At 45.1% G+C, this 26,057-nt stretch overlaps 2 protein-coding genes across 3 annotated transcripts in view; one reads left to right on the top strand and one right to left on the bottom strand.

The window, feature by feature from the left end:
• The window catches only part of KIAA0930 (KIAA0930 ortholog), a 96,460-nt gene that overhangs the window by 52,515 nt on the left and 17,888 nt on the right, over positions 1-26,057 (top strand). The window contains exons 3-4 of one of the 2 annotated variants that reach the window (XM_048300316.1): positions 23,076-23,180; positions 24,396-24,473. In XM_048300316.1, the coding sequence (XP_048156273.1) occupies positions 23,076-23,180; positions 24,396-24,473 (183 nt within the window). Of the gene's footprint in view, positions 1-23,072; positions 23,181-24,395; positions 24,474-26,057 lie in introns of both variants that reach the window. The other variant, XM_048300315.1, reaches the window with a different exon arrangement.
• LOC125324447 (endogenous retrovirus group K member 8 Gag polyprotein-like) lies at positions 14,046-18,669 on the bottom strand. Its single transcript, XM_048300314.1, has 2 exons — positions 16,441-18,669; positions 14,046-16,395 (listed from the first exon to the last, which is right to left on the bottom strand). The coding sequence occupies exons 1-2, from the start codon at positions 17,514-17,516 to the stop codon at positions 16,119-16,121; spliced, it is 1,353 nt and encodes a 450-aa protein (XP_048156271.1). The 5' UTR covers positions 17,517-18,669; the 3' UTR covers positions 14,046-16,118.

The raw sequence follows: 26,057 nt of genomic DNA, 5'->3' as shown, positions 1-26,057 counted from the left end.
GCAGAAGCAGAGCAGCTGGGCAGGAGACGCCAGCGAGCTTATCTTGTGTTTTGAACACAGCGCTGAAGGAATTCCACCAGCTCTCCCCCCTCTCCCATAAAGGTACAGAAAGGCAGAGGGTTCATGTCTGGGCATAGAGCAGATGACAGGGGACACACATCATAAAGTCACACCAAGACATTAACTTAACCTTTTTTAGCAACCTGGCATGGTATAAAGATTAACGTTTGAAACACCCCCTCCCAGCTTTTCCACATCTGGCCTCTGCATCAGGTGTGGCAAGTAAATACAGAGAATAAAGTAGACAATGACAGTTCATATTAGCCCATTAATCATTAGAGGTCATTGTAGGTGATCCATGGCTACTGATACCAAAGGTTTCCTGTTACAGCGGGGATTACTGTAACAAGCATATATCAAACCAGGAGTTCTGTGGAAAAGAAGTATATATGGACAGGTTCTTGGTAGATGTTTCAGAGATCTTTATTTCTCCAGCCGCATGGCCGGGGCTCTGCTCAGGAACTCCCCCAGTCACGGGACCCGAGGGTCCTTGGCCACACCGGGGAACACAAACCAACCAACTGGGAATGAGGCTGACCAGGGGCAGGGAAACCCCGTGCCTCCCCCCCAGGGCCCGTCTCCCAGGGCTCCATGGCAGGGGGGGAGACCCCAAGAGTTTCCCATCCTTTTCCTCCTGCTGAGAAGTCTAAATCTCTGGGTTTTTAGAGATCTTGACTAGAATATGATGGGTCCACCTGTGTTCAGCTGTCCTGACTGCTGTTCCTGCAGTCCTGGTTGGATGTTACGAACAGCAAAGTCCAAAGGCAGCGTTTGTGCTAACTGGGTGTCCTGTCAAAGAGATTTCACGAGACACAGTTTTCTGGCCACATACTGGTTTAAATACACATCTTCACCTCCCCACCACACTGAAAATTAATTTAAAGGGGCATGATTTCCTCGGGGTTTGGCTCTTATTCTTGCCAAAGCCAGTGACAAAGCCGTTACCCATGGCATCTTAATTTCTGTCACCTGCTTCAAAGAGTGTTTCTTTATTTCTCCATTTATCCTTTCTTTGGAATTCTCAGGGTGCCAGGGGCTATGGAGGTCCCAGTGAATTCTCAAAGCAGCCATAATCCCTTGAAGGATCCCCTTGTAAAATGAGTTCTCCCAAGTCCACTGTCTTTGCAATCCCACATCCTGGAATTATTTGTTCCAGAAATACTTTAATAACTGATGCAATAGTTGCTGATGTGACCAGAAACGCCTCTGGCCATCCTGCCAGCTAGCATACCACTACCAGAAGATATTCAAGCCCTCTCGCCCAGGGCATCTAAGCAAAACACACCTTGGATAGGACATATAACCCAGGGTCACTCCCCACCTTGCAATCTCAATAGCTCATTTTGCTAAAACAAAAAGACCCAAGGCAGTACGTCTTTAGGAAGGTCTCTGCCAATCTTCAACAGCACCAATGACACCCCCCCATGGAGTTGTTTTAATATTTGCAGGGTCAAAGCTCCTGGAATCCACTGTTTACACTGTCCTTTGTAAATCAATTCTCCCTTCTTTCTTCTGCCCCACCACTTTTAATTATCTCCAACTCCTCTGGTGGAAAAGACAGCACCACTGCCCCCTCCCCCTGGCAGTGGCTGAGCCAGGGAGCAAAGGGAGGATCTCAGAGACCTCTGGCAGAAGTGCTGCTTTCTGAATATCTCCACTGGCCAGTTGATTACCTATTGTCTTTTCTGAGTACCCTGCCTGATGTCTCCTAACATGTATTATTTCTACCTCTTTTGGTAAATTCACCACCTCCAAGAGGCGAGTAATTGAGCTCTCCTAAGCAAACGTTCTTCTCTGCAAGTTAACAAACCTCTCCTCCCAGTTTTCCAAACGCATGTACCACCCCACATGCATACCTTGAATCTATAAATATATTCATCACCTTTCCTTGATACACTTTGCAGGCTTTTATTAAGGAATACCATTCTGTGGTCTGTACTGACCATGTGCATGGTAGTTTCCCCTCTTCTTGCAATTCTCCTCCTTTTACTATATCCAGCGACTTGTTTTCCCCCTATGACTCTTGAAGATCCATCAATAAATACCTTTCCCCCATTTGGCCAGGGGGTATCCTCTAAATCTTCCCTAGCTCCAGTCTGGAGATCTGTTACCTGGATACAGTCATGAGTCTCCTTTAAGGTTCCTTTCTCAGGACCAGTTAAACAGGAGGCTGGGTTCTCAGTTCTAAATCCTCCTGTTCCATTAAAGAGGTTTCATACTGTAACAGCCTGGTGCTGGTCATCCATTTAGAACTTGATGCCAGACTTTTAACAATTCTGCCATCAGTTACCATCAAAGCCGTGGCTGCACAATTCTGCAGACAACAGAGCCTCAGTTACTGTTAGAGCAAACAATGGGCCATCCCCTTGCCAATGGGTCAAACATTTTAGCACTAGAATTCCTTTGGCACAGCCCTGCTTAACATCCACATATAATTCCAATTCCTTTTCTGAGTCTGGCTAAAGTTTTGTTGTCTTTCTGGTGTCTATACCACAACATCGGGGCTATCTGGATTTTAAAAGTCACAGAATAAAAAGTCCTTAATCCAGGTCCTGCAATACCTTATTAATCCTAAAAATTGTCACAGCTCCCCTTCAGTTCTGGGCAATGGCATCTCCAAGATTCCCTGGACCCCCTCTGGGACAACACACTGCAAGCTTGCCATTAAAATACACCCCAAACATTCAACCTTTCCTTCAACCTGTGCCTTCCTTTCAGACACTCCAAGTCACCCTCCTCCAGCCAGAAAATCACAGTGGCTTCCCGTACCTCTTCCCATTCTCCCAATAGGAGCAAGCCCTTCATATACTGAAATAACTTAATTCCTAGGGATGGAGTAAATTCGGTTAATACCTTGCACAAATAATCCATTCTCCCCCTTGTTCCCACTCAAAGGCAAAATACTGTTTACTGTGGTCTCTAAGTAGGCATCCCCAGAAAGCATCTTTTAAATCAAGTACTGAATAGTAGCAGTGTGAGGAGGGAACCTGGTTCAAGATGGTATAAGGATCTGGGACCATGGAGTGCCTTGGTTTAATAGTCTCACCTACTGTTCTCAGGTCCTGCACCGTAACTGGTAGGATAGGAGTGTTATAGGGGGACATACACGGCTCCAGAAGATCTGCCTTTAGCAGGGATTCAGCAACAGGCTGCAGCCCCTTCCTTCCTTCCCTTGAAAGAGGGTATTGCTTTTTTAGACACCAGTTGTCCAGAGATTACCTCAGAGTAATCTGGAGAGGCCTCCATATCCAGTTTTCCATATTCCCTTGGGACTGCCCACACTTTTGAGTTCAAATTAACACACTTCCCTTAAAAAATTCAAAGCACCTAAGCAAACCCTGCTACATGAATAGCCCAGGCAGGTACACCTTGCAGGACTAAAACCTGATATTCTGTAGCTGCAATACTCGCAAACAAACTACACAAAAAGGCAGCTCCACACATTCAGCAAACTCTCATGGGTATCCCTGTGTTACTTTTATACTGGCTAAGTTCAAATTAACACACAGATTCACCGACAGTGGTTGACTGAAACACACCTGCTCATCTTTCCCACTTAGCAAAAGAACATTTGAATAATTGTCCCCCCTTTGGCATAAAATTCAAATTAGACAGAGAGGCTCCTATGTCTACTAGGAAACACGCTTCTCAGTCCAGCAAGGGCTCCAGTGTGTTGAGCCCCTGCTACAATAGGAGATCCTGATACCCTTAACAATCCATTTCTAATGTTCTCTTTTTTACAAATGGCACATTCGTTCCTTCCCAATCGCTGTCCTGGTGGCTACCCCCTTCCCTTTGGTCCTGGGCCTCCCTGCACTTTTTCCCATTGGGGGTTGTAAAAACTGTGCCATTATCCTTGCCTGTACCTTTACCTTTTCCTCATCCTTTCTTTCACATACCTGATGTGCCTTTCAAAACCAATTCTTCCAAGGGCCCACTCTGCCACCTCTCCAGCCCCTGCTCCCACTGTCTGTGGGCTCTCACTCTCCCACAGCCGCCGAACTCTCTGCAAAATCACTCTCCTCCCTGGTGACCCAAGCAAAATCCCTTCTGATATTGGGCCAAGCTTTGGTGACACATTGTATCTTAAATCAAAGTAGGTCACTGTACTTTACACCGGCACACCAAAGCCGCTCCCCGTCCTGACGCAGTGTCCAGTCACCCCCCCAGCACACCTGTCCAGGCCCCTGGGCCGCTCTCCCAGCACCGCAAGCGCTGTAAAGCACCGGGTCCAAGGCACAGCTCAGCGGGCGGGCACAGCCGACAATGCCACAGGGATGGGCAGGTAGCCAGGGCGTCCTGCAACCTCATGGGGGCCGGGGGGCCACTGCTGCCCCTGCCCGCGGGGGCAGTGGCTGCCCCACAGCCTTGGCTCGGTCCCGCATCTCCCCCACAGGTCCACAACCCGTGCTGCTGGTCCTGCATTTCCACACCTGGCCTCGGCGCTTCTCACCATAGAGAAACCCCCTTAAGCCCTGAGTAGTAAGTGCACAAACCCAAATCCTGCCCCCTGGCTCCATAATGGCCCGAGGAGGGGTAGGGCTGTAGGAACAATACCTCCCTGCCTTCCCTATCCTGGAAGCCAGGAATACAAAAGACTTGCGGCCAGCCCTATGTTAGACTGCAGATTTTGAAGATAAGGTGGAGAGCTTCCCAGACCTCCCTGTTTCTCTTTTCTTTCCTTATCACATAGCCTCCCGTTGCTCTTTGCCTTAGTCATGTTTCTCCACACTCCCCTTCAACCAATCCTTTCCCAAACCAACACCATATTACCCCCTCTGGGTGTGGATTTCTGAGATCCTTTCTCAGCTCCTCTTATTGCCCCCTCTAGGCATCCATGTCCTTAACTACCTCTGGGAGAATGTGCAAACCATCTCAACATTTTCCCAAAGGATCTTTCAGAGGTATTTTGGGATCGTCATCCCTATAGTTGAGACCCTTTTTTGACTTTCCTTTGCTGCCCATCCTGGGCATCCTGCCATGTTTTACTCCCCAAAGTTGTACTCACTGGTGAGATTTGCCGAGACCCTTCTCAACTTTCCCTTACTGCCCCCTCTGGGCATCCATGTCCAGTGGTCCTTTCCTGTGGACTCTTCACGGACCCGCCTGGTCCACCTGTCATCTGTCTCCTGGACAGTCTCAGGTACCAATCAATCACCCAGTGGCCAGCGCCGAAGAGAGCTGGTCACCAAAACTGGGTATGGCACGCCTCCAGCTCCTCTTGCTACATGCCGGACCCAGACGGTGGAAGGATTCGGGACGATACCCCATTTGTATGGAAAATCATGCTATGAAAAGCCAGTGTCCACAAAGCAGACAGAGGAGACCTACAGCTTTATTCAAATAAAGGGAGAAAGTCCACTGGGGCACATGCCCATGGTGTTTTCTCCCTTGAGATTTTGGAAGGTGCAGCCTCCTTTTATCCTAAACTCCTGGCCGCATGGTGCCCTCTTCCATTCCCCATTGGCTGAGGTACTAGGAAGGTATGGCCTTCCTGAACGGCCTACCACATATCCCCTCTTGAATCTGTCATTTTACCGCAAAGTTCAGAAGTTCAGGCTTGCGCAGACCCCCTTGCTGTTTCAGGAGCCCAGCTGTCCGGGCTCTGTAACAAACCTGCTGCCCAAAGTTAGTAGAGACATTAAGACCCGTTTTAAAGACGTTAACACCCATACCTTCACCCATCAAATTGTTTGTAAAGACATCTTCCCTATCAAAAGGACCCTAAATCCACCATTTTCATCTGCTGTGAAGAGGAGACCAACATCAGAGATTCATCAGGTTCCCATCTGTTTTTGCCCAGGCTACTGTGTGAACCCATTGGTTTTTTTCCTTCCCTGAGACAAAAGCCGACACCTTTTTTTTTCTCCTCCCCACTATGTGACAGCCATTTTGGTTTTTTTTTTTCTCTTTCCCTGGCATTTTGGGGTTTTTTTGTTCTGGTGTGGGGGTGTGTATGGAGGGGGGCAAGGCCTGACAGTTCAGTATCTAGCATTTATTCACCATTTTTTCCCGTGCCATGTTGGCACTCTGTTTGTGAATAAATGGTTGGTTTTCTTCACTTTCATCCACTACTGTTAATCTCTCATTGGCAGAAAGGGATTGTTGGAACCCCTTTTTTGTTAGAGGAAACACTCATTCCAGAGCATTCTTCTCCTAAACTTGTCTCTAAACCAAGATACTAGCACAAGGAAAAGTTCCTAAAGTTTGTGATCATTTGGTTATACAAAGGGGTTGTGGGTACAGAATTCAAGTAATTGACACTGAAGCAAATTTTTCAAAATGGGTGGTTTGTCTGTAGCTGAACTTTGCTTCTCGCAGTTTGCAGTTGCTCTGTTGCAGCAGGCTTTGTTTCAGCTTTATAGCTATGGTGGGTGTTGAGTTGCCATAGCTACTGGGCTATGCTGCCTGTATTATGTGGGCCTTTATGTGGGCTCCACAATGTGTTCTGGGAGAATCAGGTGCAACTTCTGAATAATTGATAGTATCCAGAAAAAGGGAATAGGAATTTTGTCTTGGAGGGCATTCTTTGCATTGTCCTCTGCTGTTACCACTGGTGAAAATTTCAGTAGCCATAATCCTAAGAAGAAAGCTCCTCCATATGACATCTGAAATAATCTTTCTTTTTCATTTTAGGACACTGTTGCATTGTTGAATACAATTGTCCCCTTTTAAATATTATCTTGGATGTAAATATTCTAGTGGAGGCTTGTAACATCAGCTTCCCTGCATGACATGACTAGGAGCGCACCCTTCCCACAGGGCTTCTCTGCGTACTTCAGAAAATAGCAGGCTCCTTTGATTTCCTTCCCATTTAGCAGAGACAGGGATGTTGCTGGTGAACGGATGCATGAGCAGATGGGTTTTCCTGGCCAACTGGCCAGCCCAGCCTGTGTCCTATCAATTACCTGTTCTACAGGGCTGCTGGTCAGCCAAGCCCTGCTCTGAACAGGGCTCTCTCAGGAAAATTAATCCACAAACACTAGAGGTTTATGTCCAAAAAGGAGACAGAGGAGTCCTGTTACTTTATTTGAATAAAGAGAGAGGCCATGGGGCATTTCCCCTGGGGTCTCTCAAATTTTTGGAGGACGCAGCCTCCTATTTATCCTAATTTCCTGGCCGCATTTCCCTCTCTCTTTCCGCATTGGCTGAGGTACTTGAGAGGTACAGACTTCCTGAAATGCCTAATACATAAGACTTCCTTCTAGGGTATACCCCCCCTTTTAATTCCTATGGAATTTATGGTTCTTCCCATTGTTTCTTTCATCTCTCAGTATCTAATTTCATTTATCAGCAGACCTACAGTTTGTTTGTAAAGGCAAATCTCTCTCATTCCATCCGTCAACCATTGTTTCTTTTATCTCTCAATGCTAGTTGTATCTACCAGCAGGCCCACAGCTTGTTTGTAAAGGTAAGTCCCTCATTCCTTTCAGCTCTGTGATTCTGGGGCTTCCCAGCTTGTTAAAACACAGGAAGCACAAGTCCTGGGATATTAGACCAACAACCCCCATGCTGTTTGTGGCGGTTTCTTGGTCTGAGAAAAAAAACGCCCTTTTCCTGTGCTAAAAGGTCCAAGCAGCTCCGAGATACTGTCTTTTTTCCTGAATTGCATCATGCTGTTGATGTGTATAGAGAGGGAAATCAGAAGTCACCTGTGTTTCCCTGTCTGGAGTTGGGGGATTTTGCCAGAAAAGCTTCATGCTGCAGGGAAAGTTTGGACATGTTTTGGCAGGTCACTCTCCGTACAACCAACCTTGCTGAAGCTGAAGGAGGTGCTACAGCTAAAGAGAGACATTGCAAAGATTGCAATGTTTGTCACACAGACCTACATTGCTGCTGGTTTCAGGCACTCTTGTGTGCAGTGTTTCCTTTTCCTAATGAATTACCTGCACCCTCTCTTCAAGAGCCAGACGAGCAGGAATCACAGCACACAAACCCAACCAAAGCTGAGTAGCTTTTGCTCAGACTGAATCTACCTTCTGCTAATCTCAAACTAGGCATCTGCTGGTAAAAACACCATGAAATGTTCAGCCTCGGAAGATTGCTCTGCATTAAATCAGGGTCATGTGGCTTACTAATTTTTTTTTTTCAATTTTTTTAATTGCAGAAATCAATATAACCCATCCTTTCCCCATTACTAGTATATTAAATTAACTTAGAACATTTGTGAGGCTGATTTGAACCTTAGGGTCTCTAAATCTTTATCTAAAATAATATTTTGAAAGTTTTAAGGGTGTGTATATGTATTTTATTCTTTTAGTTCACTTTGTTAGGAGCAAGCCTACTGGGATTTGAAGTGTTCAGGAACTGCGGTGAAAGTAAAGAAACTGAAGGCCCTTTATCATTTGCATTCCAGTGGAGGTACACTGCTATATGACTGTCATGGTTTAGCATAGTTTGGGTTTTTAGTTAAGGAGGGCTCTATCAGCCACGGAAGTGGTTCTTTTGCAAAGACGTGCTTACAGCTTCCTCTAGACCAGACAGAACCAATCAACTGGCTGGTTTGAATATTGGTAACTTTTTAACCCACTTAAGAAGCTTGACACGCCTCTGTGATCCACATTTAAGAACGAACAAACCCTGGGAAAGCTCTCTTGCTTCTGGCTTTTGGACAGGTAACTGGGGGCCCTGCTCGGCACAGCCCAGTGGAGCCAGGTGGGGCCCTGCTCGGGGCAGCCCAGCCGGGTTGGCCGTGGCATGGCTTGGCTGAGATCTCAGCTGCTTCTGCTTGCTGGACACCCAACGCAGCCCCCTCAGTGCGGGCTGGGCCGGGCCGGCTGGGAGACAGACACCCTGGAGCCGCGCGGCCGTGTTCCACCCGTGGCCCTGCTTCGTGCGTGCTGGCCCCACAGCTCAGCCAGCCCCTCCAGTGCGGCCGCTGAAAAGAAATGCTACACCGAAACAAGCTCTGGCCGCCACCCAGCAGAAATTAGGTGACCAACAGCAAAAGGCGAATTCCAGCTGCAAGACCCGGGTGAGATTAACTCTCTTAGTGCTGTAAGATTCTCCAGAACAGATGAAGCCTGCAGACATCAATCCTCTCCCGAGTCAGAGGAAGAGGAAAGGTGAACGCACATGAAGAAAACACCATAAAGACACCAAAGTCAGTGAAGAAGGAAGAGCTGAAACCCCGAGAGAGGAGAAAGAGGAGATGCTTCAAACCTAGAAGCTGAAATTCTGTTGTAAGGCTATGGTGATGGACTATGATACATCAGAGTACCCATTGTAATTTCATGAAAGCGTGGGGGGTGGACCGTTCAAACTGCAGTTGTGAGCAGAAGTACCTGTGCTGAAATAAGCAAATGTTGAAGTAGATGTGATTTGATGAGAAGCTTGAACAGAGAGAGATGAAAGTGATGAAGACCCTTGCTCCCAGGGAAGAAGAAGACCTCTGTTCCTAGAGATAAAGATGCTCCCAGAGATGGGTGAAGAGAACCTTTGCTTCTGAACAGCTCATCCTTAAAATGGTACCCCGTTAGATCAAGACTGAACCCTCGAAAACAGTTGTGGGGAAAGCTGTAAGACGAGGGAAGGGACTTTCACATGTGAGCAGAGAACCATCCCAGGCGGTTGTCTTGCTGTGACATTGAAGCCATGAGAGAACTGTTTCTTGTGGAGATGTCTCCATAGCATGAGCAAGAGAGACTCCTCTCCCTAAGTGAACTGAAAAAGAGATTATTATAGAGGTGGTAAACTGACTGAAAAAATCTCAAGGTTTGTCTTTTTACGTTGTCAGTGGGAGAAGGGAGAAAGGTGGGGGAAAGAGAAGTGTTCTGAAAGTTTAGTCTGATTTTTTTCCTTTCTTTTAGGTCTGTTAATAAACTTCTTTATATTCTTTTAAGTTTTGTGCCTGCTTTGCTTTCTCCTAATTCTTATCTCAGGAGGAAAATAAGTAAGTAATGGATATTTCAAACCAAACCACTACAATCAGACCCTTTTTTAGGACTCTTCTAAGCATTCCAATGACTTGTTATAGCTTGAGCTACCTCCAAAACACATTTATCAATGATAGCCTTGGTTACATTAGTCACAGAGGTGCTGCAGAAATCCATGAATTTTGAGAATTCATTGAAGATACTACATTATAAGGGCACTGGAGAGCTGAGGTTTGGGGTGAGAATTGATGTCTTTGTGTGTATTGGGGAAAAATAGATTAAGTTTTGTGGCAGAAGGAGCCAGAGATGACTACTTATGCCCCAGAGTTTGTTCTTGCTGTCTAACCAGGTGGTTTGAATAAAAATCTGCTTTAGTCACGAATTCTCTCTCCTTCGCATCCATAAACCACCTTACTGCAGTAGTACCTCTGGTGCTGTATGAAGTGGTTCAAGTTATTTGAAATGTGTGTGTTGAAAGGATACAGAAAGAAAAGGAAATTTAGTGTTCTGCCCATCTTAGGAATATGCAATTAGAAGTTAACTGTAACTGCAATGTTAATTTTTTTTTTTGTCCTGCTGTGGCTTGATGGCTGGTGTTTAGCATTTAGCACCACTTCTTTGTTGTACCTTGCATATTTTTAATGATTTTTTTCTTTTAAGACATCTTTCATTCCCATAAGAGAAAAAAAATTCCTGAGTGTTTATTCTTGTAAAAAACTAATCTTGTAAGTCCAAATTTATAACTAAATAGCTTGTGCTGTGTGAAGTGTGATCTGTATTAGTTATATACAAGACTGATATGGAAGCAACTGAGTATCCACTGGCCCAGGGAGGTTTTCCCGATGCTTTGGATCCTGGAGAACCAATACTGCTGCTCAGAGAGGGGATGGATGGGGATGTGTGTCTGTGCCTGCAAACTCTGAAACAGCTTCACACTGTGGTGGTGCTGCTGCTTCATGGAAAGCTGCTTAGATGGAACAGGAATACCAAACAGCTGCTGTCTTGTGCCAGGCTCGTGCTGTGGCAATCCATAGGTACCGGTACCAAAGGGATCTGGTTTCCTGCTGCTCTAAGTTGAGTTGCTGGAATGAGGGAACAGGATGGCACACAGAAATCCCAGCTGTGTGATGAGGTGCTTAAATAAGTGTCTGTGGAGCTACAAAGTATTGGTTGTCCAAGAGAAGTGTTGTCTGGAAATGGAGATTATGCTCTGCAGTGGTAATACCAGTTTGCTCTGTTAATGTCCACCCAGGTTACACCATTTAAAGTACTCAGTATGAAAAGAGGTTTTTAAAGTGTGAGGAAATAAAACAAGGGGCTGATGGATAATGTACAAGAAAAGAGCAGAAGAAACTAGGGCTGCTTGGGTGTGAATCTGAGGAAGAGAAGGATTTTAGTTCCTTTGGTCAGCAAATTTAGAAGGACCATTTAATTTGGTTTGAATTTAAGACATCATTTTGAAATGACACTTTTCTGCTACAGAAAAGAGAGGTAAAAGGAAGTACCTGGATAAATGTGAGAATGATACTTCTAATGTTGAAGCCATGAGAGCTGGACATGCTGTGTGATGGGGCTTTTCAAACCTGAGCACGTGCTGGGGCATCGTTCTAATTTCATTGCAGATGGATCCATTTGAAAGAAGCTTTTTGCTTTTGTGGATTTTTCCTGGTGTTTTGAAGCAAACATGTCAATGTAAGATCATAGAAATCAAATTTTGGTCTCTGTATTTCAGCTGGCTCTGGGGACAGAAGAAGTATTTTCTTGTTGAACTTGTGTTTGTGGAAAAAGTCTTGAATTTTGTTCCCTGAGTCTTTTTCCTCTCCCTTTTCATGTTCAATCCTCTCCCCTTTACTCTTTTTAGTGAATGTGGTCTGAAAAAATCCTGGAAAATGGTTCTACTTACAAGCAGACCTGTAATTCCATTAGACTTCTATTTAGAAGAAAACCAGGATCTGCTGTTTTGGCTGGCTTCTCACTGCCAACAAAATAGTGCTTCTTGTAAACCCTGTTTATCATGAAGACTTTAAACCTGGACTGGGGTCTTAAATGGATTTTTCCATGTTTAATGATAAAAATGTTCTAGCTATCTGAAAGTGGATAACTTAAGGTGTGCATTATGTTACACTAAGTGGGTGGCAAAGGAGCACAAGTTCTGAGGAGGTGCCTAATGAGAGGCACAGAGGTGTCCTAAAAGTATTTTGTCTGGTCTAAAAGATTAGCAAAGATTAACACATGACAAAAAAAACCCCAAAAGCCCAAGCACAAAACCAAAAAACCCAAAACTGAGTATTCAAGATCTTCTTGATATATATATAAATATATAAATTGGCATGACAAGATCCAGAGGCTGGCAAAAGGAAAGCAGCCAAATTAAATGAAGTTGCACACTTGGAGCCAAGAGGATGATTAATCATTGGAATCATTGGAGTTCTCAAAACAAGGTATTTTCCCAGGCACTGTCTAGTCAAAGGTCATTTAACTGGGTTATGTGAGGAAGTAAAAGGGTAAATGTCTGTGGCATGTGGGAGGTCAGCCTGGCTGAGGCCCTTCTTTACAGCTGTGGCTCAGGAACCTCAGGAACTTGATACAACGGTGGCATCATGGATTTCAGCTCCAGAAGGGTCACTCACTTCAATGAGCAAATATCTAGTTTGGCTTCTAAATTTCACTGGGAATAAATAATTAGTATTTACATAGTTGTTTCTGTTAATAACTTTTCGCACTTGCAGAAGGGCACATCTGATCTAGAGCCAGGTAAACAAGCACAAAGATGAGGCATGGCCAAGTGAGTCAGTAGCAGGCCTGGAAAAAGACCCAGTGTCTTCTGGATGCCTGGCTGGGACAGATTTGTTTCCTGGGAGGACTCAGCTGTCTGAAATCCAGCATGTTCTCTGTCGCGATAGAGGGGAAACCCCGACGCTCAATATGAGTGATCAGCAGGAATCCGATTTATTGATTGTACCAGAACTCCTTATATACTAACAATAATAAGCTTTATGCATATTCGTAACGGCGCATTCTAAGTGGTTCACGTCGATTAAGCTGATTCTAAACCCCTCCTTAGACCCCCTTTCGTGGTCAGCAGTTCTGCCTTTTTCTCTGGCCTTCTAACCACAGATGTCCATTGTTTTGCTGCCAAAACCTAACCTTGCTGGCTCTGCAAATAAACCCATAGTTCAGCAGTAAGACTCAATGGTGGTTCAGTTACTGAGCAAGATACATGTAATATTCTGTAACTTCAGTTGTTACACAGGATGTGTGGTGCATTGTCTTATGAGACCTTGCTCAGCTAGCTGCAAGGGTCTATGTGCCCGTTCTCACGTAGCCAGCTTCTCAGATCAGTAAGCTGCAAAGAATCTGTATATCCTGAATCTATATGTCCCTTTTCACGTAACCAATCTCTCACAATTCCCCCGTTTATATTCGTTTGAGCAAGCAAAACTCCCTGAGTTAGTTGATCTACACGTTTGGCTAAACAAGAAAATATAATGCGTGCTCCAAGCAATAGCAAAAGTATGATGCCGACCCATCTAAGACCTTCTTTTATGAGACTTACGGCCCAAACTCCAAGTCCTCCAAAGGTCCCTTGAAACCATCTATCTAAAGGACTGTCCTGAACAGTGAGCTTTTTGGTATGTTCAGTGAGCCATTGAAGCTGAGAATGTATGGATTTACTGTGATCTGATAAGTTAAAGCAGCACATTCCTTCTATGTCTTTGCATCCATGTCCATGTGCTAACAGTAGGAAATCAATGGCTGCACGATTTTGCAGTAAGGCATGGCGTAAGCTATCCACGTCTGCAACAAGCTCACCTATCAGGTGTGAGGTGACATTTGCTTGCTTGCCTGTCCAACATGCCAACCTTCTAAGCTGAGTGAGGGCACGTGCTGATGCAGCTCCTGGGGCTAAAAGAGAAGCAAAAAAGACAGCAGGAGTTTTCCATAACTGCATATCGTCTCTGCAATTAGGATCTAATGGAAGAGCGCTTCGTCGTGATCGCTTGTGTGTAATAGTTAACAGTTGCTGAATGCTAGGAGCAAACATTGTTAGTTTCCCAAAATAGCACGGTCCTCCCACTGGTTTAGAAGGCACTCCTGGCCATGTCCTGTCCCCACAAATGAGGAAAGTTCCTGAGGGCAAAGCCCTAGGTTCTTGTGGAGGATTATCAACTGGCCATACTGAGCCATTGCAGTACACTGTGATGTTAAAGTACCATGAGGTGGTAGGGCTCAGCCATGTACTGTCTTTGTTTGGCCTTTGGGGGCTGACACTGCTGTCAAAGTGACTGCCTTTAAACATAAGACAATAGGGACTAGGCTGAGAGCCTAAGAGATCTAGCTCTTGTGGCTCAAACATAGATGTATTAAGGCCTAAGGCAATTGCTCGTGCTTGGGCAGCTAGAGGGTTTTTCTTTATTTTCAGGTCATTGCAGATGTTAAAAGTAGAGAGGTGAGTATCGAGATAGTTATCAGTGAGGGTAGAATAGCTTGCATTACAAAAGGTTCAGAGTGCAATTTCCGGCTCTGAGTAGCTGAGGGTGTATTTTTTAAGGCTACCAGTTTCTGCTAATGGAACCCCAATAAGGCAAGTGCGGAAAGGGTCAGAAGGCGTTGCTAAGGATAAGCAAAAAGAATCTTGGCCTGTTTGGTTAGCCCAGGTAATCCACATGTTTTTTCGGTGGTCTATAGCGCTAACGTGGTGTGGATCGGTAGCGTGCACGGTTATCAGCAATGTTGCAAGCGTTAAAGCGATAGCACATGCGTTCCCACTCATGGGTACGCACCATCCATTGGCGTGGTATTTTAAGGCCATCTCCGCAAACTTTATGCACTTTTGCGGATTTAAGCTGTAAGCGAACGCGAGCAACCTCGTGATTAATTCGATAGCGAAATTCAGCAATAGCTCATTGTTCTACTGACTCATAAAGAGTAAGACCCTGAAAAATTGGTAAACCAGTTTCCCGTTCTAAATCTCTCTGTAACGTGTCACGTCGCCAAGTTCCCTCACAAATAATACACCATGCTCCCCCTAACAGAAGTGTCTGATGAACCCACCACTCTTTGTTACAACCCCCACATTGGATAAGAAACCATGCAAAATGCCCTGGCTTCCCGCAAACACCACAGGTTCGACAATTAAGTTTCCCTGGATAATACTGTTCAAGGGCGTCCAGTAGCTGTTCTGCTTCCTCTCAGGATTCAAAGTGCCTAAGTCGGGTAGGCACGATGTTTGCAAGAGGTGCGATCACCGGATCAGCTACTAGATGTAGCCGAAGCAGACTCAGCTCTGGAAGGTGATATTGTGGAGGCTCCAGGCTTGCACGGTGTCGGTTTGACCCAGCGGCTGGGTATCCACTGCGGACCTGTAGGAGTAAGCACACAAACATAGCCACGACCAAAATATAACACCTCTGCAGGGCCTTTCCATTCCCCTGCAGCCATGTCCTTAAAGTGAACATAGCTTCCAGTCCCTCTTTGAGCTGGTGGGGGGGAAAAGTCCAAGCAATGGCCACTCCTAAAAATTTTGGTCTGTGGTAAGAACCATGCCCATTTGAGCGAGTATGTCTCGTCCCACCAGAGCAGCAACACCAAGTGGCAATGGGATGATAGACACACTGCAATTTACCACTTGATCAGCTATAGTCCATTGCAATGGAGGGGACTTGCGAGCGAGGGTAAGTCCTCCCACTCCAGTGACTGTAGATCCAGATTCAAAGGTGGGCCAATGCTGAGGCCAGTGGTGACTGCTGATGATGGATACATCAGCGCCAGTGTCCAAGAGTGCTGTCAGGGTAACAGTCTCTTCTTGGTATGTTACTGCCACTGTGCGGCGTGGCCAACTTTTCAGGCTCACAGTGAGCATGGCTGCCGGTCCTGTGGATCCGAAGGCTCCCTCACCCCTGGGGTCAGAGTGTATGGGTGACAGTCCTTCAGTGAGAACCGGCAAAGGCACCAATTGTCGAGTGCCCTTTTCTATGAACATTGGTGGAAAAAGAGTCTGTACCATGATTTGAATTTCTCCAGTATAATCCGCATCAATTAGTCCTGTAAGTATTTGTAATCCTTCCATAGCAGCTGATGAGCGTCCGATTAAAAGTGCTCCGACCGCTTTCCCATTTATAATTATAGGTCCTTTAATCCCGGTGGGGACACGCTGCGGTCGATTGTCTATAAGAGTACAGTTTATTGAGATTGCCAAGTCCAATCCGAGGCTCCCCCGGGTTGCGGGCTGGAGACGAAAGTGCTGGTCAGAGGCGGTAGAGGCACGCAGGTGTTGATTTCCTGGGTCACTGGGTATGCTGCCGCTTTTGGTGTCATCGCGGGGCGGGGCTTCCCGCTCGGCTTCCCGTTTCCCGACCTCCGGCAGGCAGTGCTGGCATGGGTGTCCGATCGGCAATGCTGACACCAGACGTTGCTAGAGTTGCAATCCCGTCTCATGTGACCGGAGACTCCACAGTGAAAACATCGCAGTCGGGTGGTCTGTCGTCGGGACCCGCTCCAGTGATTTCGCAAAGGTGCAAGGGCAGCTAAAACCTGACTCTGATTTGCCTCAATCTGCCTCTGAGCTACCTCAGCCTGCTGTTTCATCCCTATTCCTAGTTCCTTTCCAAGTTCCTTTATTGCATTAACAAGCATAGCTTGTGGACCTACAGGGACCTGTGACATCCTCTCTAATGCCGCCTCAATCGTCCAAGTAGCAGGCAGAGTAACTAACACACTACGTGCAGTGGGGTTACAATTCTGAATGACACATTGTTTAAGCAAGGCACCATGCAGAGCTTCTGGAACCCCGGCTGCAATAATAGCGTTTGCTATTCGATCGATAAAGGTACCAAATGGTTCTTCTCTTCCCTGTCTGATACTCATATATGATGGCAATCCTCCTGAGTCCTTAATCTGATCTATTGTTCGCCGAGCTAGCTGCACGCTTTCCCGGACCTTGTCAGGACCTACGAGAGCCTGTGTCTCTATCTGCGTATAATTTCCCGTACTCATTAGTTTATCTAGGGTTACCCCATGCAAAGGATCTGCTGCTCTCCGCTGCGTTGCTACTGACTGCTGGCATAAAATCTGCCAGTAAGCTCCAAACAATAGACACTGGTGTTGTGTTAATATCAGCTTAGTAATATTTTTAACATCATTCGGTAGCAAGAGCATAGAGCCCCACAAAAAATCAAGCATTTGACGAGTTGGTTCCCCTTTTAACCCAGATTCATTAACAGTGGCTCGCAGTTGGGCAAGCAATTTCCAATCTAAAGGTTTAATATTAACAGTAACTTGTCTTTGAGCATCAGAGGGTGAAAATTCGACTGGAAAAGCATGTGCAAGTTCTCTGGCATTATCTATGTCTCCCTCAGCAGCAATATTTTTAGCAACCTCCCTCCAAAATTCCTCTCGTTCCTTAGCTATCTCTTGACTCTCTGAGTTTGTTTTTACAAACAGCGGGGGGGCTGTGGGCAGCTCTAACGAAGGAGCTGTAGGCACTATCTCATGCTCTAAAGGTGCTAATGGTGCACTAACAGCTTGAGGGGACGCGGGAGACGAAAAAACAGGATCTGAGGCTGCCCTCCCCTTTTGCATGGTAGAAGTATTACAGAGGGGGGTAATGGGCAGCTGCTCTCACCCATGTCCTTCTCCTGAGTAAGCGGCGTTCCTAAGCGCTGCGCAGCGGCTGCTGCAGCCTTCTGCTCTGCCTCATACTGTGCCAAAGCATTACTCACTGCCCGCCACGGTTTCATCATCTTTTTAGCCACCTTATCATCCTGCGTAGCTGCATCAAATATCCCCAAACACTTTCCACTGCTCCCTCTCAAAAACTTCATTCGGATCAATAAAACAACCCTTAGCAACTCCATAATCTAAAAGTCCAGGGAGATCCTTTTTACAATCTATCCCTGGTGTGCTCCACTTTTCTAAAAAGCATTTGAGCAATTGATACACCGCTTGTCTCTTAGCCATACCTAAACGTCAGCGCTGTTGCAGCCTTTGCAAGACCCGGCGGTGCGTGGCCAGCAGGACTCCTCTGTAGGTGCTCCTGGGCTCGGAGGTGTGGACTTTTCACCACCTCTGCAGCCTCCCGAGCTGCTTACGGGACCGACGCAGACTCTCTATCGTGCCGTGGCTACAGGTTGTCCATCTCTACGGTCCCCATCCCCCGCAGGCTGACGGACGTAGGCTATCCGTCTCTACGGTCCCTTTTTCCGTCTTCTGTTCGGGCGCCAGAATGTCGCGATAGAGGGGAAACCCAGACGCTCAATATGAGTGATCAGCAGGAATCCGATTTATTGATTGTACCAGAACTCCTTATATACTAACAATAATAGGCTTTATGCATATTCGTAACGGCGCATTCTAAGTGGTTCACGTCGATTAAGCTGATTCTAAACCCCTCCTTAGACCCCCTTTCGTGGTCAGCAGTTCTGCCTTTTTCCCTGGCCTTCTAACCACAGATGTCCATTGTTTTGCTGCCAAAACCTAACCTTGCTGGCTCTGCAAATAAACCCATAGTTCAGCAGTAAGACTCAATGGTGGTTCAGTTACTGAGCAAGATACATGTAATATTCTGTAACTTCAGTTGTTACACAGGATGTGTGGTGCATTGTCTTATGAGACCTTGCTCAGCTAGCTGCAAGGGTCTATGTGCCCGTTCTCACGTAGCCAGCTTCTCAGATCAGTAAGCTGCAAAGAATCTGTATATCCTGAATCTATATGTCCCTTTTCACGTAACCAATCTCTCACAGTTCTCCAGTCCACGGAGAGCTGTAATTCATGGAGATCCACTCTGCCCTGACCCACAGGTTGTACACCAAGGAATCCTACCTCGAATTAGTGCACAGGGGGAAAAAAGGTTGAAGAAAGCCCTTTTCCTTTCAATATCTGTGACAGACTTGCGAGGCATTCCAAGAAAGAGTTGTTGAGCACTGGCTTTGTAATTGCTGGGGAGAAGTTGTTCATGTGTGAGTGAATTTCACCAGCAGAGAGAATTAGTGACTGACTTCTGCAGGGGGAGGTTTAAACTTCAGTGTTATGAAGCGGTTAACTACTACTTGGCTTAAAATAAAGGCTCCATGGATACAGAGGCAGGAGAGACCAGAAACGGTGTCTGCTGAGCACTTGGTTTTGCTTTCCCTGGTGTTACTTAGAGCTGGAGTTTTACCCTGCCATTACTCAGTCCTGCGTTCACCCTGTTTTCTCACTGCATCTTTCCTTCAGAGACAGGATGGCTGTCTCCTTCAGAGACAGGATATTTCTGGATTTTCGTTCATGTCATGTTTCTGTGCTTTTAGGTGCAGAAGTGCAATTATTACCTTTGTTTGGAGATGAATTTAAATTAGGTTGTTTGCCTCAACTGCTCACATCTTTAGGTTTTTGCAGTAACTGTCATTAGTTTGTGTAATTATATTGACAATAAAAAATCATGGATGGGAACCTTGGAAGAAATAAAAAAAAAGCAAAAGAAGAATGATAAGTCTATAGACCTTTAAAAAAATATTTCTAAGTTTAAAAATTAATGGTTAAGAACAGTGTGTTCAGCTTTCATGGTATCGGATGATAGTGGCAATCCTGAAATTTTACTGTTTTGCTGTTCTTCACTATATTTTAGTATTCCAACTTTATTTATTTTTATTCTAGTTTGTATTGGAAATGTTTAACTACATTTACCTCAGTGTGCTACGTCATCATTTTATATTTGTCTCAGCTGCTCCAGTTCGTTAGGATAGGTAGAGTTGTTTCTGTGTTCTGAGATTATTTGGGATTTTGCATTTGCTTGGTTTTTAGTATAGCTGAAAATCGTGTATGTAGTTGCATCCAGTCAGTAGTTCCATTGTGAAATCTTTAGAAGAAAGTGTGGGATGTTGATGCTGGCAGGTGCCCACCAAGACCACAGCATCACTGGCAGGGCAGAGAAAATACAACGAAAGGTTCGTGAGTTGGGATAAGGGCAGGGAGCGATTCCTCACCAGTTACTGTCATGGGCAAAACAACTTAGGGAATTTAGTTCCACTTATTACCAATGAAAAATAAAACTAAATCTTAAAAACACCTTCTCCCCACCCCTCCCTTCTTCGTGGCCTTCTTTCCTGGTTTTCTCCACCACTTCACCCCTCCAGTAACACAAGGTCATGGGGAATGGAGGTTATGCTAAGTTCCTCACACATTGCCTCCACTTTGTCCTTAGTGTGAGGGCTCATCACACTCTTTCCCTCATCTAGAGCGGAGTCCCTTGCATGGGAGAGTCCTTCAGGAACTGCTCCAGTGTGGGTCCCTGTGAATGCTAAAAGGCAGGAGCAGAAAAATTTTCCAGCTCTGTAGTTTGTGAAGTTTTTCCTTTCTCATGCTTTAGCTGAGAAACAGAGAAATCCAGCTTCTCACAGCTTCCCTGTGAGAGCTTTCATTCTCATGAGAACTGGATGGATAACAGTTTGTAAGAATGTAAACCATTTTTGCACTTGCAAGTTGTTCTGGAAACTGTAGAATTGTTTTCAGTCTTGTGAGAATAATATTTGGAAATGGGTGTCTTACTGCTCAGCCTATCACCTTGAGAGGTGGTGAGTGAATAAGCCAATCATGTAATTTCTTTATTGCGAACTACACTATAAAAGAGGAGAAATTCATTAAATGAGGTCTTAGCTCTGCTTTGGCCATATCATCTGACCTGCATTGTCGTGATTTCGCCATTCTCTGGGGATAACAGCAACAGGTCCCTTCCACAAGGTCAGTCCTTCAGGAATAGGCTGTTCTAGTATGGGTCCCCCACAGGGTCACAAGTCCTGCCAGCAAACCTGCTCCAGCCTGGACTCTTCTCTCCACAGATACTGCCAGGAACCGGCTCCATTGTGGATTCTCCACAGGGTCACAGCCTCTGTCAGGCATCCACCTGCCCCTTCTTAAACCTGTTATTTCTGAGGTGCTGCCACTATCACTGACAGGCTCAGCCTTGGCCAGCAGCGCATCCATCCTGGAGCTGCCCTGGCACTGGCTCTGATGCACATAAGAAAAGCTTCTGGCAGCTGCTCAAAGGAGCTGCCCGTGTTGCTCCCTGTAGAGGGTTCAGTTCATAAACCGGGCAGGAACACCAATTGAGTGTAGTGGTTAGGTTCAAAATATCCATTACTTATTTTGCTTCTGTGAGATAAGAATTAGGAAAAAGCAAAGCAGGCACAAAACTGAAAAGAATATAAAGAAGTTTATTAACAGACCTAAAAGAAAGGAAAAAAATCAGACTAAACCTTCAGAACACTTCTCTTTCCCCCACCTTTCTCCCTTCTCCCACTGACGATGTAAAAAGACAAACCTTGAGATGTTCAGTCTGTTTACCACTTCTATAATAACCTTCTTCAGTTCACTTAGGGAAAGGAGTCTCTCTTGCTCATGCTATGGAGACATCTCCACAAGAAACAGTTCTCTCATGGCTTCAGTGCCACAGGGAGAGAGCTGCCCTGGTTGGTTCTCTGCTTGCATGTGAGAGTCCCTCCTCCCGACTTACAGCTTTCCCCACAACTGTTTCTGAGGGTTCAGTCTTGAGCTACTGGGTGGGGTACCATTTTAAGGATGAGCTGTTCAGAAACAAAGGTTCTCTTCATCCATCTCTGGGAGCATCTTCATCTCTAGGAATAGAAGCCCTCCCCCTGAAGGGTCTTCATCACTTTTATCTCTAGGAATAGAGGCCCTCCTCCTCCCCTGGGAGCAAAGGTCCTCATCAAATCACAGCTACTGTCATTTGCTTATTTCAGCACAGATACTTTTGCTCACAATTGCAGTTTGAATGCTCCACCCCCCTATGCTTTCATGAAATTACAATGGGTACTCTGATATATCACTCCATCACCATAGCTTTACAACAGAATTTTAGCTTCTAAGCTTGAAGCAACTCCTCTTTCTACTCCCTCAGCATTTCAGCTCTTCATGCTTCACTGACTTTGGTGTCTCTATGGCGTTTTTTCACACGCCTTCACCTTTCCTCTTCCTCTGACTTGGGAGAGGATTGATGTCTGCAGATTTCATCTGTTCTGGAGGAAACTTACAGCACTAAAAGGGTTAATCTCACCTGGGCCTTGCAGTGGAGTTCACTTATTGCTGTTCGTCACATAATCTTTGCTGGGCAGTGGGCATCCTCAGATGAATCTTCGGCCACACTGGAGGTGGGGATGGTGGGGAGCTGGGCTGCGCCGCCTGCACGGACCATGCCACGGCCGACCCGGCCAGGCTGAGCAAGGCCCAGCCCAGCCCTGCTGGGCCGCCTGCAGGCCCCCCCCCCCCCCCCCCCCCCCCCCGCTACCTCTCCGAAAGCCAGAAGACAAGAGAGCTTTTCCAGGCTCTGTTTGTTCTTAAATGTGGATCACAGAGGCATGTCAAGCTTCTTAAGTGGCTTAAAAAGTTGCCAATATTCAAACTAGCCAGTTGATAGGATCTGTCAGGTCATAGAGGAAGCTGTAAGCACCTCTTTGCAAGAGAATCACTTCTGTGGCTGATGGAGCCTTCTTTACCAAAAAACCATACTATGCTAAACCATGACACTCTCCTGCTACCAAAACCTGGCCACACAAACCCATTACAAAGGGGTTTCCAAAATATCCTCTGTGGCGCGCACAGGACCATCCCCAAGGGACACATGATGTGACTCTTGGGGATGGTCTGTACAGGGCCAAGAGCTGGACTGATGATCTTTCTGGGTCTCTTCCAAGTTGTCATATTCTGTGATTAATTGTTGGACTTTGTCTTCCCAGAGACTCCCATACCAATGGAAAATAAGCAATAGCTACAGGCTGGACCATGCTGAGCATTAGTGTAGTGACCTGCTTGATTCTGAGGGATTGTGTTAAGAGAAATATGTATGTGTGTGCATCCCTGATTTTATTAATTTCATTTTTGCTAAAACATACCTGTTACAGGAAATAAATGAAGCTCCTGTCCAAAACGGGGATTCTCCTGCACAGACTTGCCTTTCTTCCCTGTTTGCCCACACATCCCATGTTTCCCCAGTTCATTCCTACACAAAGCCTTGCATCATCAGCAAAATCTGATCCTGGCAGAAAACTAGGAAGCTACATGATGTGCAGCTTCTGATACCACTTTTATATTTGGAAATAGGTACCTCTAAGTAATAGTTTTCAAAGAGATGTGGTATTTTCTTAGCAGGTTGAAGTTGAAGTTTACCGGAGGGATTCTAAGAAGCTTCCTGGCCTGGGAGACCCCGATATTGACTGGGAAGAGAGTGTCTACTTGAACCTCATCCTGCAGAAGGTAACAGTGATGCTTATCTAATTTTCACAGGCTATTTATGCAGTTTTGCCTTTCAGAATCTAAACTGAGATACTTATTATTTTTCGATAGAGTCCTAATAGCTTTCTACAAAAAACTTTAACTGTATGCAGTGAAGCTGGGCTGAGTTTTGTTCTCCGTAACAAAGTTTTGCAAAAGGAAGGCTTCATCCATTTTAATGGGTTTTGAGAGTGAATGAGACTTAGACAAGCAGCATTTCCATTAGAGTTCACAGTACTGGTGCAGCTAAGACAGAAGAGTGGTAAGTGTAAATGCAGTGTCGTGTATTATGCTGGAGGGTTACTGCTCTTGACAGCAGAACTTTAATAAAACATTTGGTGGTAGGAATATGAAGGCAGAACTAATTATTTCTTTAATTAATTCACAGGTTGTTTGGTTATTGTGTGTGTTACATTGGTGCTTAGGAAAGCTGAATACTACTGTAATCATTTGAGATCCCTTAAGAGTTTTGCTGATTATGATCTCAGAATGGGAAACTGTTGGCTCAGGCACACATCCTGGAAAATAAATTGTTTTCATTCTCCCTCCTTTCTCCCAGAACTCTCTTTGCAGAACTTCTCTGCAGAGAGCAGTTTTTGCCTTTATTTGATACTCAGTAAAACCAGGACATATTTGCCACAGTCAGAATTCAGAGATATTGTTACAGCTGGCCATTGCTGTCCAGAGCTATTGCACTTTCTCCTTTTAAGTTTTTTCAGGTTGTTTGGAAGGCTGTGCTAGTGTTTTCTGATACCTCTAACATGTCACTGGTGTTCATTAGTGTGTCCCTTTTTCCCTGTTCAAAGAGAGGAAATCTTTTCCATTTCTATCATAAAGTGTGCTTAGGGATGTGTGTGTGTGTGTGTGTGTGTGTGCGTGCGCGCTGCTTATTCCCCCATCTGAAATTAAGTTCATGTTAAACTATATCAGCAGGACTTTCCTTACCCATTGGTTGTGCACCTCAACAAGCAGCTGTGCAAGAGATTTTGGTGTTAGTTAATGAAAAAACACAGGTTTGAAAATTGTAGGAGGTTCAGTATAGTAAAGAGAGTAAAGAAAATGGCAACACCAAAATATCGTGCTTTTTAGACAGACAGCTAAAAAAAAGTGAAACAGAATGTGTTCTGCTTCATGCACACCAATGTTTTGTTTTCCCAACTCTAAATGTTAATTTCTCTGTATGGTGCCCTGTTCCAGCTGGATTATGTGGTGACCTGTGCTGTGTGCACGCGCTCTGATGGAGGTGATATTCATATTCACAAAAAGAAATCTCAGGTGAGCTTCCCCTTTTATTGCTGTGGATCAGAGGTTGGTATCCAGTATTACCTAATCTTAAAAACTGGGGCAGTGGTTCTCAGGCTGTGCTTTGACAGATTCATCCTTGTGAAGCATCTCAAGTCTTTGTATAGTGACATTTCTTGCCAGTTACCTAGATGGGAGATGTAAATATCCTTTATAGCCCCTCTTTGTAAATTTTGTAAATTGTAAAGACCCTTGCATGCTTCAGGGTGTATATCTTTGCCTGGTGGATTTAGGGGAGAAAGGGAAGGTGCTGGGGGTAGGAAGGAATATGATGCCTAACTGTTCCCCAGTCCGAGACTAAACCTGAAATTGTATGAGATCTGGGTTACGAGGAGCCTTCAGGGTAAGTTTCTAATGTAGAGCTGCTAAATGGCAGACAATTTACTGATTACCAATTTATATTTTTATTATTTTACAAGATTCTTAGTTTGTCTCTTAACCTGCTCATTCCTTTATTCTCCATACCCTAGGCTTTTATCTTTTCTGTGCAGTTAATCCAGGGTTTAGCATAGTGGAAGAGACTGAATAACAAGCATAAAGGGGATAGGAGCAAGAAACCTGAGGCTTCCCCACTCAATTTCCAGTAGATCTTGCAACAACTTCTTCTAGTTAGCAGAAATTCTTCTTTAAAAGGCTCCTGTTGCCTTCAAAAGCCTGTTTATCCCAGGCATTTCCATTCCCTTAGTTCATGCAGGTGTTTGCATGGCTTTACCGAAATTAACCAGTGCTCTTTAGTTTTTAATTATGTTTTGCCACTTTAAAAGAACTTTTTCTTTGCCTACAAACAAAACTAGGAATGCTGATTGTTGTCTCTGTGATTTACATTGATTAAGCACATAATTTTTTCTCTAGGTGTTGTTGAGATGCCACATTGCGCTACTGATTTAAGCCTGTTATTTCTCATTGCTTTTTTCACTGTTGGCTAGTCCAAATTTCACCCCAAGTTAACTTCTGCAAATGTTTTTGAGAAAAATCTGTGAATATTATTTGCAGATTTGAAAACTAGGAAGGAGAAGATGAGGGATATGCCCTTACTGCATGTGAGCAGTATTTAGAAGGAAGAGGAAGTTTTTTGTTCCTCCTTTCTAGAGGCTCCTACTGTGGGACTGCTTATAAATTGTGTCTTCCCTTTTTCCACATTTAAACTTACCAGAACATACCAGTAACATTTCAGCATCGTTGCGTTGATCTATAGAGAGGGCAAAGGCAATTCCATATGCTGTGAAAGCATGTTTGCAGTTGGGCATTTCGTTGTCACGTCCACCATTGAGCTGTTGGTGTTAAATGAAGGAAATCCAGCTGGTTTGGATCTGCATTACTGCTCTGATGGTTCTTGCTTTAAAAAATGCGTCTTCTCCTGCCCATGTGCAGCCAGATGTTGATGGCCTAAGACCTGTTGTCCTACTCCAGACCTATGACAAATCTACTCTGCTCATACAACTGAATGCATACGGCATGAAGCCAGAAGGAAAAAGGCTGACTTTATTTTGAAAACTGCTGGCTTGACAATAAAATCTCCACAAACTGTATTTTCCTCAGGTGTGCCCGACTGGAGAT

The sequence above is a fragment of the Corvus hawaiiensis genome, chromosome 4, assembly GCF_020740725.1.
Source record: "Corvus hawaiiensis isolate bCorHaw1 chromosome 4, bCorHaw1.pri.cur, whole genome shotgun sequence".
Classification (NCBI taxonomy): Eukaryota; Metazoa; Chordata; class Aves; order Passeriformes; family Corvidae; genus Corvus; species Corvus hawaiiensis.
Note: the sequence above shows the minus strand (reverse complement) of the source record. Positions and strands in the feature narration are given on the sequence as shown.